Source organism: Lacerta agilis, chromosome 12, assembly GCF_009819535.1.
Source record: "Lacerta agilis isolate rLacAgi1 chromosome 12, rLacAgi1.pri, whole genome shotgun sequence".
Taxonomy (NCBI): Eukaryota; Metazoa; Chordata; class Lepidosauria; order Squamata; family Lacertidae; genus Lacerta; species Lacerta agilis.
The window spans coordinates 13,902,701-13,916,801 of record NC_046323.1 but is presented as its reverse complement, the minus strand read 5'-3'; the positions used below and the strand labels follow the sequence as shown (position 1 = coordinate 13,916,801).

The window sequence follows — 14,101 nt, the reverse complement described above, 5'->3', positions numbered from 1 at the left end:
TTACCTCTCCAAGGACTGTGCAATAAAATGGCAAACAGTGCTGGGAAAGCGGATGGAGAAAAGTGTTTGTTCCTCTCAAAATACTAGAACTCAGTGGGATTAAACAAAGCTAAACTTTGGGAGACTCAGGACAGATGAAAGAAATTACCTTGCACAGGGCACAGTTGAACTATAGCATTTGATCCCAGAAGAGGCAATGATGTCCACCATCTTGGCTGGGTTTAGAAGAGGATTAGACAAATTCATGAAGGGTATGTGTATTGGGGCTTCTAACTGATGACTGCTTTACCTCTGCTACCTGAGGCAGTTGGCCCCTGAATACCATTTGCTGGGAATTGTAGATGAAGATGAAGAGGAGGAGGAGGAGTTTGGATTTGATATCCCGCTTTATCACTACCCGAAGGAGTCTCAAAGCGGCAAACAATCTCCTTTTCCTTCCTCCCTCACAACAAACACTCTGTGAGGTGAGTGCGGCTGAGAGACTTCAGAGAAGTGTGACCAGCCCAAGGTCACCCAGCAGTTGCATGTGGAGGAGCGGGGAATCAAACCCGGTTCACCAGATTACGAATGTACCGCTCTTAACCACTACACCACACTGGCTCTCTGGAATAATGCTGTCCTGCTTGAGTCCTGCTTGCGAGCTTCCCATAGGCATGCGGTTGGCCTGATCCAGCAGGCTTTTCTTATGTGTATCCTAGAGCAATATGAAGTCCATAATTTTTAGAGTTCATCGGAATTGCCTGGAAATTTGAGTTGAGGAAAACAGGAGAGCTGGACATAGATTGGGGCTCTGCTCTGACAGGCAGTGCCCAAATGCACACTGCTTGTTCCACAGGCAAAGAATCTAAATAATTTGTTTCCAAATTTGCCCATTGGGTTACCGGTACTTGGAATAACAGTTCTGGCACAGCAGCAAAAAAAAGCTAACACTATTCTAGGCGGCACCAATAGAAGGATACCGTCCAGATCAAGGGAAGTAATAGCACCACTCCATTCTGCCTTAGTCAGACCACACTTGGAATATTGTGTCCAATTCTGGGCACCATAATTTAAGAAGGATGTTGACAAGCTGGAACGTGTGCAACCAAGAAGATCAAGGGTCTGGAAACTAAGCCTAAACATTTGGAAAAACTTTTGACAGTAAGAGCTGTTTGGCAGTGGAACAGATTCCCACGAGAGGTGGTGGGCTCTCCTTCCTTGGAGGTTTTTAAACAGAGGTAGGATGGCCATCTTTCAGGGATGCTTTAGCTGAGATTCCTGCATTGCAGGGGGCTGGACTAGATCCCTTCAAACTCTTATGATTCTATGGAGTTTGAGAAGTTAAATGTTTGCACTGCTTGAAAATACTGCTTAACTGTAAGAGAGCCTTGATCTACCCTGAATGTGTTTTGCTGCAAATTTTCTAGAGGAGAATGTCCACGCTTCTGTTGGATTATGCAGAGTAGCTGAAAGTACTTTAATTCACAGGCATAAATGAAGGTTCCAGTCTTCTGATTTAAAAAAAACCACCATGAATAGTCTTGCAGAAGGGGTTTAGAATTTGTCTTTGTTTTGTTTTTAACTTTTGAGGTTGTGGGTTGACTTTTGTTTCCTTGTTGCATTTATCTCACTTTTCAGTTTAGGTATTCATGTTTCATTTTGCATTCACACTGTTTTCATACTTGTTTCTTGAAAGCTGCCAAGAGAGCTTGTAGCGTAGCATGCAAATGTCACAAACAAGATGTACAGTACAAAAATTTAGAATTGTTGTTAAATGGCTTCTTTGAGAATATGTTAATGCATCTGTTGTCTGGTTGGGCCATGTTTCCATTTTGTCTCTGCCTTGTTTAGTTGTTCAGCTTTTATTGCAACAGGAGTCCATGCAAATTTTGTTTCTAACAAGTGTTAGGGAAAGCTTTTTCTCATGTTAAAAACAGATCCACAGAACAATGATGGTACCAGCTATATATAGATGGTGTAGCAGGAAGGTGGAGATTCAAAAACAACAAAAAAGCTTGCCACTATTAACGAAGCAGATGTATACAGCATTGTTCTTTTGCAATGGTTAGAAACTCTTTAAACAAACCAACCAACCAGTGTAAATAAATCTTTGGTCAGGAGTTATTAACAGGCACTGTTAGACATTCCTCAACAGAATAGAAATTGGGGGGGGGGGTCACACAGATATTATTTAGGCATAACACTAGCTCAGTAATACAATGGGCTATTAAATCTGCAGTCATTAAAAAGACAACTCTTCACAGTGTATTTGCATTTAAACAATATCAATGTAAATAAAACCTTTTAATATTAAAGGGCAAATTTTAGGACTGAAGTAAAACCAAAAAAAGTCCCAAGTTTCTTTTTCAAAGGGAATATTTTATGCAATTGCTTAGACAAAGGACATACTTTAGTATTTTACATTCCACACATTTTTCCCGCATGTGGCATATGAAATGTTTAAAGTCTCTCATAGCTTGACAGCCTGTTCCTCATCCTGTTTAAGTTGAAAGTGTAAGTCCCCTGAATTGGAATTCATTTATTTATAAACTTTTTTTAAAAAAAATACACTGTATACTGCTTTTTGGCTCTCACAAAGGGGTCCCTAAAGCAGCTCATTTAAAGAGCAAAAGGGAAATGGAATGAAAACAATCAAAATACAATGAAACTGGGAAACAGGATGAGACGTGCATCCAAGTAAGTGTACTTGGAGGTGAGGTCAGAAAGAAGCTTCTGCGGGACCGGACATCTTTCTAGCACAGTAGTTCTCAAACTTGTTTCTCTAGGGCACAGTTTCAGAATAAAAATCTGTTCGCGCCTCACCAATTGTTTTTATTGCTAGGAAATACCGTATTTTCCCGTGTATAACATGCCCCCGTGTATAAGACAACCCCTGTTTTTTGGGACAACAAATTAAGGAAATGGTGAGAGATTGCCCAGAGTTGTGGAGCTTTTTTTGGGGGGGGGGGGAATTTCCCAATAATAGGGATGTGGGTGGCGCTGTGGGTTAAATCACAGAGCCTAGGGCTTGCCAATCAGAAGGTTGGCGGTTTGAATCCTTGCGACGGGGTGAGCTCCCGTTGCTCGGTCCCAGCTCCTGCTCACCTAGCAGTTCGAATGCACGTCAAAGTGCAAGTAGATAAATAGGTACCGCTCTGGCGGGAAGGTAAACAGCGTTTTTGTGCGCTGCTCTGGTTCGCCAGAAGCGGCTTTGTCATGCTGGCCACATGACCCGGAAGCTGTACACCAGCTCCCTCGGCCAGTAACGCGAGATGAGCGCCTCAACCCCAGAGTCGGACACAACTGGACCTAATGGTCAGGGGTCCCTTTACCTTTACCTGCCCAATAATAATAATAATAATTAATAAACCATCATCTTATACACGGAAAAATTCAGTACATTAGAAAACAAAGTAGAAGCAAGTTGAAACAGTGAAGGTCTTCATTTGCTTTTGTAAGACTGTTCCCTGGTTTTATGAAGTTATGTACCCAACTTTGAGCCAGTTGACGAGATACCGCCTAATTGATAAGTTTATGGTGGAATATGGCTGGTTCTCTGCAAGCTCCTTTTGTTAGCGTGGAAGACGAGGGGGATAAACCTGGCGCCAGCTTCTGAGAAAAGTTATTCCATATTTTAAAATTAGTTTTAGTTGAGGAACGAAATGTGGCATCAGAGTTGTTTGTTCATACCAGTGCTTTTCAACCAGTGTGCCATGGCACCCTGGGGTGCCTTGAACAATGTTCAGGGTGCATGGGCAACACTAGCCTCTCTGCCTCTTTCCTTCCCTCCCTCCTCTGATGCCCTCTCCTGTCTCTGCCTCCCAAAGGCTTGGACAGCTTTTTGTTGCAGCAGCGGCTGCCTGGAAGGACTCCCAAGGAAAGGGGAGAGGAGGCTGAGGGAACACTCTGCAAAAGAAGGTGTTTGAAAAAGGGTGGAAGAGAGGTTACTAGGTCTGCAGGCAAGGGGTGACATAACTGGGCTCCTGAGCCCCACTGGGGTGCCGCAGAAAGAATGTAGTTGGTCAAGGGAGCCGTGGACTCAAAAAGGTTGAAAACCTCTGGTTTATGCCATAAGAGTTACCACAGCTGTGACCCACATTTTGTTAGCTTACCTTTTAAAAGATCTAGCTCTCTTCCACCTCTTTTTGTTGCAGAACAATTACAAGGGACAGTATTTCATTTAAAAATAATAATTGCTCTTAAAAAAAACCAACCCACAACATTTCCCTGGTAGTATGGTTTGGGTAAAAGAGGCTTTCGCCAGTTCTCTGAGAACAGACTTGTAAGTTCCTGCAGTGTGTGTGTGTGTGTGTGTGTGTGGATATATAAACACATCAAAGTCAGAGCAGAATTACTTTCAAGTGCTTTCCAGAACAATAGCTGTGTTGGTCTCTGGTACTGAAATCTTTTCTCTACCCATTTGAGAGCAAATCTACCAAACCTGGTAGGGCTTAATTCTGAATAAACTTGCATAAGCCTGGGAACTCTTATTTGAGGTTGTCATGATGGAAGATTGAAGCAGGGCACCCTTTATTTTGAATTAGCTTGATCCACAACAGCTTTGTCTCTGGCTCTTGCCACCACCAGTATGCATCCCCTAACAGATTACTCTTGTGGGAATGTAGCTCTCAGCAGAAAAAAAAAATATTTCCTGATCCTGCAGTAGAACCATAGAATCATAGAGTTGGAAGAGACCACAAGGGCCATCCAGTCCAACCCCCTGCCAAGCAGGAAACACCATCAAAGCATTCCTGACAGATGGTTGTCAAGCCTCTGCTTAAAGACCTCCAAAGGAGGAGACTCCACCACACTCCTTGGTAGCAAATTCCACTGCCAAACAGCTCTCACTGTCAGGACGTTCTTCCTAATGTTTAGGTGGAATCTTCTTTCTTGAAGTTTGAATCCATTGCCCCGTGTCCGCTTCTCTGGAGCAGCAGAAAACAACCTTTCACCCTCCTCTATATGACATCCTTTTATATATTTGAACATGGCTATCATATCACCCCTTAACCTTCTCTTCTCCAGGCTAAACATACCCAGCTCCCTAAGCCGTTCCTCATAAGGCATAGTTTCCAGGCCTTTGACCATTTTGGTTGCCCTCTTCTGGACACGTTCCAGCTTGTCAGTATCTTTCTTGAACTGTGGTGCCCAGAACTGGACACAGTATTCCAGTTGAGGTCTGACCAGAGTGGAATACAGTGGTACTATTACCTCCCTTGATCTAGACGCTATACTCCTATTGATGCAGCCCAGAATTGCATTGGCTTTTTTAGTAGAGTTTTAGCTGTAATAACTGCTGGCGAACTCAGTTGTATTTGGACATGTCACCAACGTAACAGCTGAAGATACTCAGAGTAAGCAAATTGCCATCTATTTGCATTTTGCACTAGCCGCTGCTACTTAGGGAGTCCAGATTTTATCTGCAGTTCAGTGAAATTCAGACCCATTTGTTCTCGTGAAACCTAAGTATGCTTTGGTGTGTGCTGAAGAACAGTACTGGTGCCAGTGAAGATTCCAAGGAGATTCATTTCAGCAAGTAGGTTGGAAAGGGGGGAGGGAGGAGGAAAGCTGTGTTTCTTTGATCTGATTATGTCACAATTGTAAGAGAGCGGAGCAGACAGTCCCTTTTGTGTAAGGTCAAGCTGAGATCCATGCAAGGATGGAGGCCTTGGCTTTCTGATATTCTGCCAGAAGCAAACTGGGACAAGGCTTGAAAAAGGAAAACCAGACTCTTTTCTCCCCAGTGAGATCCTCTTGCATTGTACTCCACTGTAGGAAACAAACATTTTTAATTGAGTAGGAAAAGTACCGGAACATAAAAAAACAACACTAATGTGTCACAGCTTTCCATTGAGAAACAGGAATATGTTTATTCTAGTTTAGAAGGGTGCATGTTAAACCAATGAAGAGTCGTCTTTGAGAAGGAAGAGCCTTCCTTGGAGGTTTTTAAGGCATCTGTTTTGAGTGCTTTAGCTGAGATTCCTGCATTGCAGGGGGTTGGACTAGATGACCCTTGGGGTCCCTTCCTACTCTATGAGTCTATGACATCTAAAAGATTTAACATTGTGGCACATGCCATCCTGGGCCAGTGCCCACTTTGACAGTTGCATGACATGTTCTTAGTTGACAGGTTAGGTACAGTATAGTCATGAGTACTAAGCAAAGCAGAGCAGAAGGTGGGGATAAATTATTACAAAGTGAAGTTAGGAGGCCCAGCAAGGCAATGAGGTGCATGTGTCTGTCACTTTATTATGCGGGGCATAAATGATAAGGAGAATAAAAGATCCAAGCCGAGTTGCTGCAACCCACCATCCAACCAGCGGTGAATTTGCAATGCCAGATGAATATTGTGTGTACAAGTCTAGATTGAGACAATTCCTTCCTGTCGTCAGCCACCTGCTCCCTGCCTTGAGCCCAAGTCTGATAGTGCACATGAATTCCAACTTCGGAGCTTATCATCTTTAAATGCCCTTGTGTTGAAGCACAGCTGCTTTCAAGTCTGTTACAGCATGTCATAGAATTGCAGAGTCATCTAGTCCAAACCTCTGCAACGCTGGAATCTCAACACATGGTCCCCCATCCAATTTGAAACTATACTGAACCCTGCTTAGCTCTGCAAATGTGCTAGCAGTTTTATTGCTGCGCCACTAGGTTTTTTGAGCTTTGCCATATGTAATGCCTGATTTTTGTCCATTTATTCTGTTGCACAAAGATGTTCCTATTTCATCAATATGTGCATTGCTGGCAACAAAGGTTGAACAAGTGATCAATCAGAGCTATTTTTCACAATGGATCTCTGAAATATAGTCCACATGTATTTGATTATCCAAGTTCTATGTTAGAATAAAGTCTGTGAAAACATAAAGCCTATTTGAGTTTTTATGGGGTTTGTTTGCAGGGGAGAGTTATGTCTTAACAAGATCCGACATTGCTATAACAAATCAAGGTTTAGAAACTTATCACACTAGCAATAGATTTGTATGCATTATATCCTTTATACACTGCTACAGACTTGCTCTTTCCTTCATAAGGAAATTTCTAGGCAGAGGTTAAAGAATTTCAGGTTTATGGAATGAAAGTTCTTTATTGTGTTACTAACTTTCTCTCCTAATAATAATAATAATTTATTTATTTATACATCGCCCATCTGGCTGGGTTTCCCCAGCCACTCTGGGCAGCTCCCAACAGAATATTAAAAACACGATAAAACGTCAAACGTTAAAAACTTCGCAATACAGGGCTGACTTCAGATGTCTTCAGATAGTTATTTATCTCCTTGACATCAGCTGGGAGGGCGTTCCACAGGGCGGGCGCCACTACCGAGAAGGCCCTCTGCCTGGTTCCCTGTAACTTCACTTCTCGCAGTGAGGGAACCGCCAGAAGGCCCTTGGAGCTGGACCTCAGTGTCCAGGCTGAACGATGAGGGTGGAGACGCTCCTTCAGTTATACTGGGCCGAGGCCGTTTAGGGCTTTAAAGGTCAGCACCAACACTATGAATTGTGCCTGGAAAAGTACTGGGAGCCAATGTAGGTCTTTCAGTACAGGTGTTATGTGGTCTTGGCAGCCACTCCCAGTCACCAGTCTAGCTACTGCATTCTGGATTAGTTGTAGTTTCTGGGTCACCTTCAAAGGTAGCCCCACGTAGAGCGCATTGCAGTAGTCCAAGCGGGAGATAACCAGAGCATGCACCACTCTGGCAAGACAGTCCACAGGCAGGTAGGGTCTCAGCCTGCGTACCAGATGGAGCTGGACACAGAACTGACCTGCGCCTCCATGGACAGCTGTGAATCCAAAATGACTCCTAGGCTATGCACCTGGTCCTTCAGAGGCAGAGTTACCCCATTCAGGACCAGGGAGTCCCCCATACCCGCCCACTCCCTGTCCCCAAGAAACAGTACTTCTGTCTTGTCAGGATTCAACCTCAATCTGTTAGCCGCCATCCATCCTCCAACCACCTCCAGACACTCACACAGGACCTTCACCTCCTTCAGTGGTTAATGTTCACTTGTTATTGTGATGACTTCTGAGATCGTTCAATAAACAAACTTGGCTTGACTGTTCATTCCTCCACCTAAGAAATGCAGAGGAGCCTATAGGATGTATTCCCATTTTATTATTCTAGTAGCTTTACGAAACAGATTGGATCAAGAGATAGAAACTTGCATCTTGTTGCTTTTGAAGATGGGTGTTTCTTAGGTGCAATGACCTGGTGCATCTGAAACGTACTTGGCCCAACAAATGGTGATGTCCAAAATCAGGATTGCAAACCATGGTTTGCAGGAACCATGGGAAACTGTAGTTTAACCAACCAGAAAGTATCCTATCAAGGCAGGTGTGTGAGTGAAGGGGGAGCATGACTCACTCTCATTCCGACAAACCACAGTTACTGAACTGGGGGACATTTGAAATCTGTACCAGGGCATTATGTGAATGAGACCACACTCTCTATTGGACCAGGCAAAAGATCTATGGGTAGATCAGCAGGAGGGGCTCTGGATATGCAGAATGCAAAACCCCTCCTCTGTTCTCTTGACATCACACCATGAATACACCAGTTGACATACTTACTTTCAATACTTACAAATGGCGACCGATGTCTCTTTAAAAGGGAGAAGAAAGGAAAGATTCCTCCCCTGTGTGCGAGGCTGGCAGTGCTTTTGATTGATGTTTCATCTGACATGGCTATGCCATCCCCCTTCCATGTAGGATTGCTCTTTTAGTTACATTGCAAATCACTTTGAGATGCCTTATGGGAAAAGAGTCATAAAAGCTCTGGAATAGCACAGTTGGTAGAACGTGAGGCTCTTAATCTCAAGGTTGTGGGTTCAAGCCCCATGTTGGGCAAAGGATTCCTGCATTGCAGGGGGTTGGACTAGATGATCATAGAGGTCCCTTCCAACTCTACCATTCTGTGATTCTCTGAAATAAGGAAGGAATATTTCTATTCCTCATCCATGACAAAAACTTTTTTTTCTTCTGATAAAGATGGTCAACAAGATGTTCTTGTAGGGTCCGTGTGAGCTTTGAGGCACACTTCATTAATTTTGGTCTCAGCTTTGAGATATAATGGGTTCAGGGTGTTTGACATTTTCAGCTGTTCCAGGAAAGCTGAACACTGTATTTTATTGAGCCTGACAAAACTCCAAAACAACATTACACATTTCTTGATTAGAATTTCGAAAAGGTCAGGCTGGCTGTTGGCTGATGACTTATGCTCAATCCATACCTGTATACATGTGTGAAATACAGCATTTCCACAGTGTTAAAAATGTCTCTTGCAAATTGATTTAAATATTCACAGGCCCAGCCAGCTAAGAAAATATATGAGGCTGTAACACCCATACCCACCCACCCACCTGCACCGAGAGACATCTAGGGGACTTATCAGAACAACCCATTCATTATTTGCTAGTTTGGTATGTCAAAAAAGTTGACTACCACAATTCGGCAAGCCTGCCTCGTAATGTCCCGCTTGTCCTCTGTGTTACAAGCCCTTTGCCCCTTTCGTGGTTTGTAGAATATGTTGTGAATTCTTCTTGTCGCCTTGCTTGCTGGATATTCAAGCCTAAAATAAATAATGAACAGTTATTAGCCTATGTGGACAGGTTACCTCTAAGCAATGGTTAAGATAAACAGAGGAACCGGACCGATGAGAGAACTAGGCCAGTGAAAGCAAAGCTGGCATCTTGGGAAAGGAAAAGCTACAATAAAGCTCACAACTGTTTTTAATGCAAGAGAAAAGAGAAAAGAAAAGCTGTTGCGCCCTTATGTGGCTGTGGCAGTTAGAACTACTTTAACTAGGTGCTATGATAGATTAATTAGAAATTATAGTTATTGATTGGTTCAAAATTGGGAAAGGAGTACGACAAGGCTGTATATTGCCTCCCTGCTTATTTAACTTATATGCAGAATTCATTATGTGAAAGGCTGGACTGGATGAATCCCAAACCGGAATTAAGATTGCCAGAAGAAATATCAACAATCTCAGATATGCTGATGACACAACCTTGATGGCAGAAAGTGAGGAGGAATTAAATAACCTTTTAATGAGAGTGAAAGAGGAGAGCGCAAAATATGGTCTGAAGCTCAACATCAAAAAAACTAAGATCATGACCACTGGTCCCATCACCTCCTGGCAAATAGAAGGGGAAGAAATGGAGGTAGTAAGAGATTTTACTTTCTTGGGCTCCATGATCACTGCAGATGGTGACAGCAGTCACGAAATTAAAAGACTCCTGCTTCTTGGGAGGAAAGCAATGACAAACCTAGACAGCATCTTAAAAAGCAGAGACATCACCTTGCCAACAAAGGTCCATAAAGCTGGACCATAAAGAAGACTGATCGCCAAAGAATTGATGCTTTTGAATTATGGTGCTGGAGGAGACTCTTGAGAGTCCCATGGACTGCAAAAAGATCAAACTTATCCATCCTTAAAGAAATCAGTCCTGAGTGCTCACTGGAAGGGCAGATCCTGAAGTTGAGGCTCCAGTACTTTGGCCACCTCATGAGAACAGAAGACTCCCTGGAAAAGACCCTGATGTTGGGAAAGCTGGAGGGCACAAGGAGAAGGGGACGACAGAGGATGAGATGGTTGGACAGTGTTCTTGAAGTGACTGGCATGAGTTTAGCCAGACTGCAGGAGGCAGTGGAGGATAGGGGTGCCTGGCGTGCTCTGGTCCATGGGGTCACGAAGAGTCGGACACGACTGAACGACTGAACAACAACAACATAGTTATTGATCATTAATGGAGATGTGAAGAATTGGATAACTCAGTGGTTACCACTGGTTATTTCAGAACTGGAGGTTTGATCAAGGCAAAAATCACAACCAAATTCTATCATCTGTTTTTTAGAAACTGCCTTAATACCTCAGAAGAAACATTTCTGTGCAGAACAATGGTGACCTCCAGTGGCAGAAGAAGCTGAATGGTACCAGAAATGATAGTCGGCAACCGATGACAATCTATATAAAAAATATAACAATGAATATTAATATGGACTATTACTAAATTAAAGGAATCGCCCGTCAGTTATTTAACAGGCTTTTCATTTGCATAAAATACTCATGTAAATGAACCAATCTAAGATTTAAGGGTTTGGATAAGCATGCCCGAAAGTATAGTAGCCTCTTTCTGTTGTTCCTCTTAAGCGTTAATTAGAATTAAGAAAAATGAACGTGTATGTAGGATGTGAAATATTCCTAAAATTCTATGACTGCGGTGCAAAGTTAACATGCATTTGTATATATCCTGAGCAACGCTCAGTAGGTCCTTGATAAAGCGAAACGGCTTCCCCTCTTTCTATAATACGAAAGTGTATGTAATGTTTGATTTTAAGGCCTGTTAAATATGGGCATTTGGAACTGATATAATCCTACTGATTCGGAAAGAGAGATTAAAACTTTCCTCAAGGTCATAGCCAGGAAGAGAGTAGACTATTCCATACATTACTTTGACTGTAGAGTCTCTGCTGAGTTGACAAAACAAAACTCTCACTAAAGGATTCCAAACTTTTTTTTTGCTATCCTACCTTACTATAGAGCTGTTTACCTGATGTTATACATTTTGCCTAGCTTTCATTATATTAGATGATACAAGCAGTCTGTCTACTGAAATTGCCTCTTGTTTAACCATGGATGCTTTTTTTTTTTGCTGTGAAATATTATTTAAATTGCTTTGGAAACAAATCTGTTGCACTAACATTTGTACGGATAAAAATAGGAAATTCTTTTCAGTAGCATTTTGTTTCGACTATGGCAGACCAACACGGCTACCCACCTGTAATTTGTACGGATCAATTTCATATAGAAATGCCTCTTGCGGCAGACCTAGATGTGGTAAAATCCTGACTACACTGATGTCAAACCTAATTCCCATTAACTGTGACAGGATAGGAGCTCTATCCCGTTCTTGTGGTCATTTTCTGTGTTTTCTGTGCCGGCAGATAATTGCTTAGAGAGTTGGCCTTCTATTCCAGTAACCCATTTTCATGAAGCAGAACAATATTTTGTGCATGTACATGTGATGCCTTTCATCTGGGTAACACTATTCTGTTTTCTTTGCATATTTGCAGGTTTTGGGGTTGTTGGTATGGACGCTGATTGCTGGAACAGAATATTTCCTGTATCCTGTCTTCGGCTGGGTAATGTTTGTGGCTGTGTTTTACTGGGTCCTTACGCTGTTCTTCCTAATCATCTACATGACGATGACTTACACTCGGATTCCCCAAGTGCCATGGACCACTGTAGTGAGTATCAGCTTTCATCTACGTCAGAACACGGGAATGTCATGATAACAGCATATCCTTGTGCATATAGGAAATTCCTGTGGGTGCACCAAGCTCCCCAGCCTTGCAAGAACCTTCCATTCACTTCATTGGAGGGGTCATTGTTACAGAATACTGAGGACCACACAGGGTTTTCTCCTCAACCTCTCAACCTTGACCTCTACCTCTTTCCTTTAAAAAGTCCAAAAGCCAGAAAGAGTCAACATTCCTGCCACTGCTACAGGTGCTTGAGCCCCTATACACTCGTCGAAGTTTTCTTTTTACAAGAATCCCTTCAATTTTTCAGTATTGGACTAATAATAATAATAATAATAATAATAATAATAATAATAATAATAATAATACCTTGTCCATCTGGCTGGGTTTCCCCAGCCACTCTGGGCGGCTCCCAACAGAATATTAAAAACAGGATAAAACATTAAAAACTTCCCTAAACAGGGCTGCTTTCAGATGTCTTCTAAAAGTCAGATAGTTGTTTATTTCCTTGACATCTGATGGGAGGGTGTTCCACAGGGCAGGCGCCACTACCAAGAAGGCCCCCTGCCTGGTTCCCTGTAACCTCACTTCTCGCAGTGAGGGAACCGCCAGAAGGCCCTCGGAGCTGGACCTCAGTGTCCGGGCTGAACGAAGGGGATGGAGATGCTCCTTCAGGTATACTGGGCCGAGGCAATAGCAAGTTTGGTGAGAACAGACAAAGGATAGAAACAAAGGAGCAGTCCTGCACTGAAAAAAGGACATGGGTTTATTCAGTGCTATTTTTCTCGAAAAAAGAGGTGCCAGAACTCACCACAAACTCATCCCTTGTTCTCTTATAATGGCAATGGAGCCCAGCTGAGAGGTGCTGGAATGTGAGTTCCTATAAGTTCTGGATTTTAAAAAAGCCCTTGGTTTATTTCAAACGAAAATAGAGGTGGTAATGTCTCTCTGTAAATAACTCAAATCAGACAGGGGGAGGGAGAATGAAAAAGAATAAAGTTTCAAAGTGCATAATAAAAAAGGAAGTTTTAATAGTGACACACGAAATAATTTAAACAGAAAACGTTACCAGCAGGAGCAAAAATGAGAAAGAATAATAAAATGCTCCACAAATCAGAAGCCAAGTGTGTACATAAGCAGAGATAATCAAGCTCAAAGACCTTCTTAAAAGAAGACAGGTATAAAGTGTTTGGATTTTTGGGAGTGCATTTCTTCCTTTACTGGCTGGCAGAAACGGGGTGGCAGGCAGGGATCCCAGAACTTGTGTGTCTCAAAAGCCCTCTTGATTTCCAGCCACTTCAAAGGGGAAGAATCCTGAGCCATCCTTGTGTGGATGGAATATTAATCTCTGGTTGAAGCATGAAGAAGAAGGGGCAGGAGGGTTTAACCCATGGACAGCCAGTTCTAACTGCAATATCTTCCTTGAGTTCTTGGAAGAGTGCAGTAGAAGGGATGAGCCCTTTGGGGAGTTGGACCACTCCATGTCTTGACATGCCTATGAATTCAAGTGATGAACAGCTGACGTACAAAATAAAACGTGAAGCATACCAGAGAGAGGCTGCTTGAGAGTGGGAGCTCTTGACATCCTTGAAAGAATGGATTGGATACGGTTGTGTTCTGTTGGCCACACTCGAGAAATCCAGCCAGCGCACAGAGGTAGTGATGCATGTGTAAAACTGCCCCTCTCACCTAAGTGAACAAGCAAGCCAATGCAAATTATAAACAGTAATAAGTTGTTCCCGTAACACTTACCGTACTTTAAGGAGGAGGAATGTGACATTCTCCTTGCAGAACATTCTTTGTTACTCTTTGGCCTTGTGGACCTTCATTGGAGGTTTAAAACCATCACTGGTAGGTTTTT

At 42.7% G+C, this 14,101-nt stretch overlaps 1 protein-coding gene across 1 annotated transcript in view; it reads left to right on the top strand.

The window, feature by feature from the left end:
* Positions 1 to 14,101, top strand: part of CMTM8 (CKLF like MARVEL transmembrane domain containing 8) — a 45,075-nt gene that overhangs the window by 27,966 nt on the left and 3,008 nt on the right. Inside the window, exon 2 of the mRNA XM_033165853.1 lies at positions 12,052 to 12,225. Coding sequence (XP_033021744.1) covers positions 12,052 to 12,225 — 174 coding nt within the window. The remainder of the gene's footprint in view (positions 1 to 12,051; positions 12,226 to 14,101) is intronic.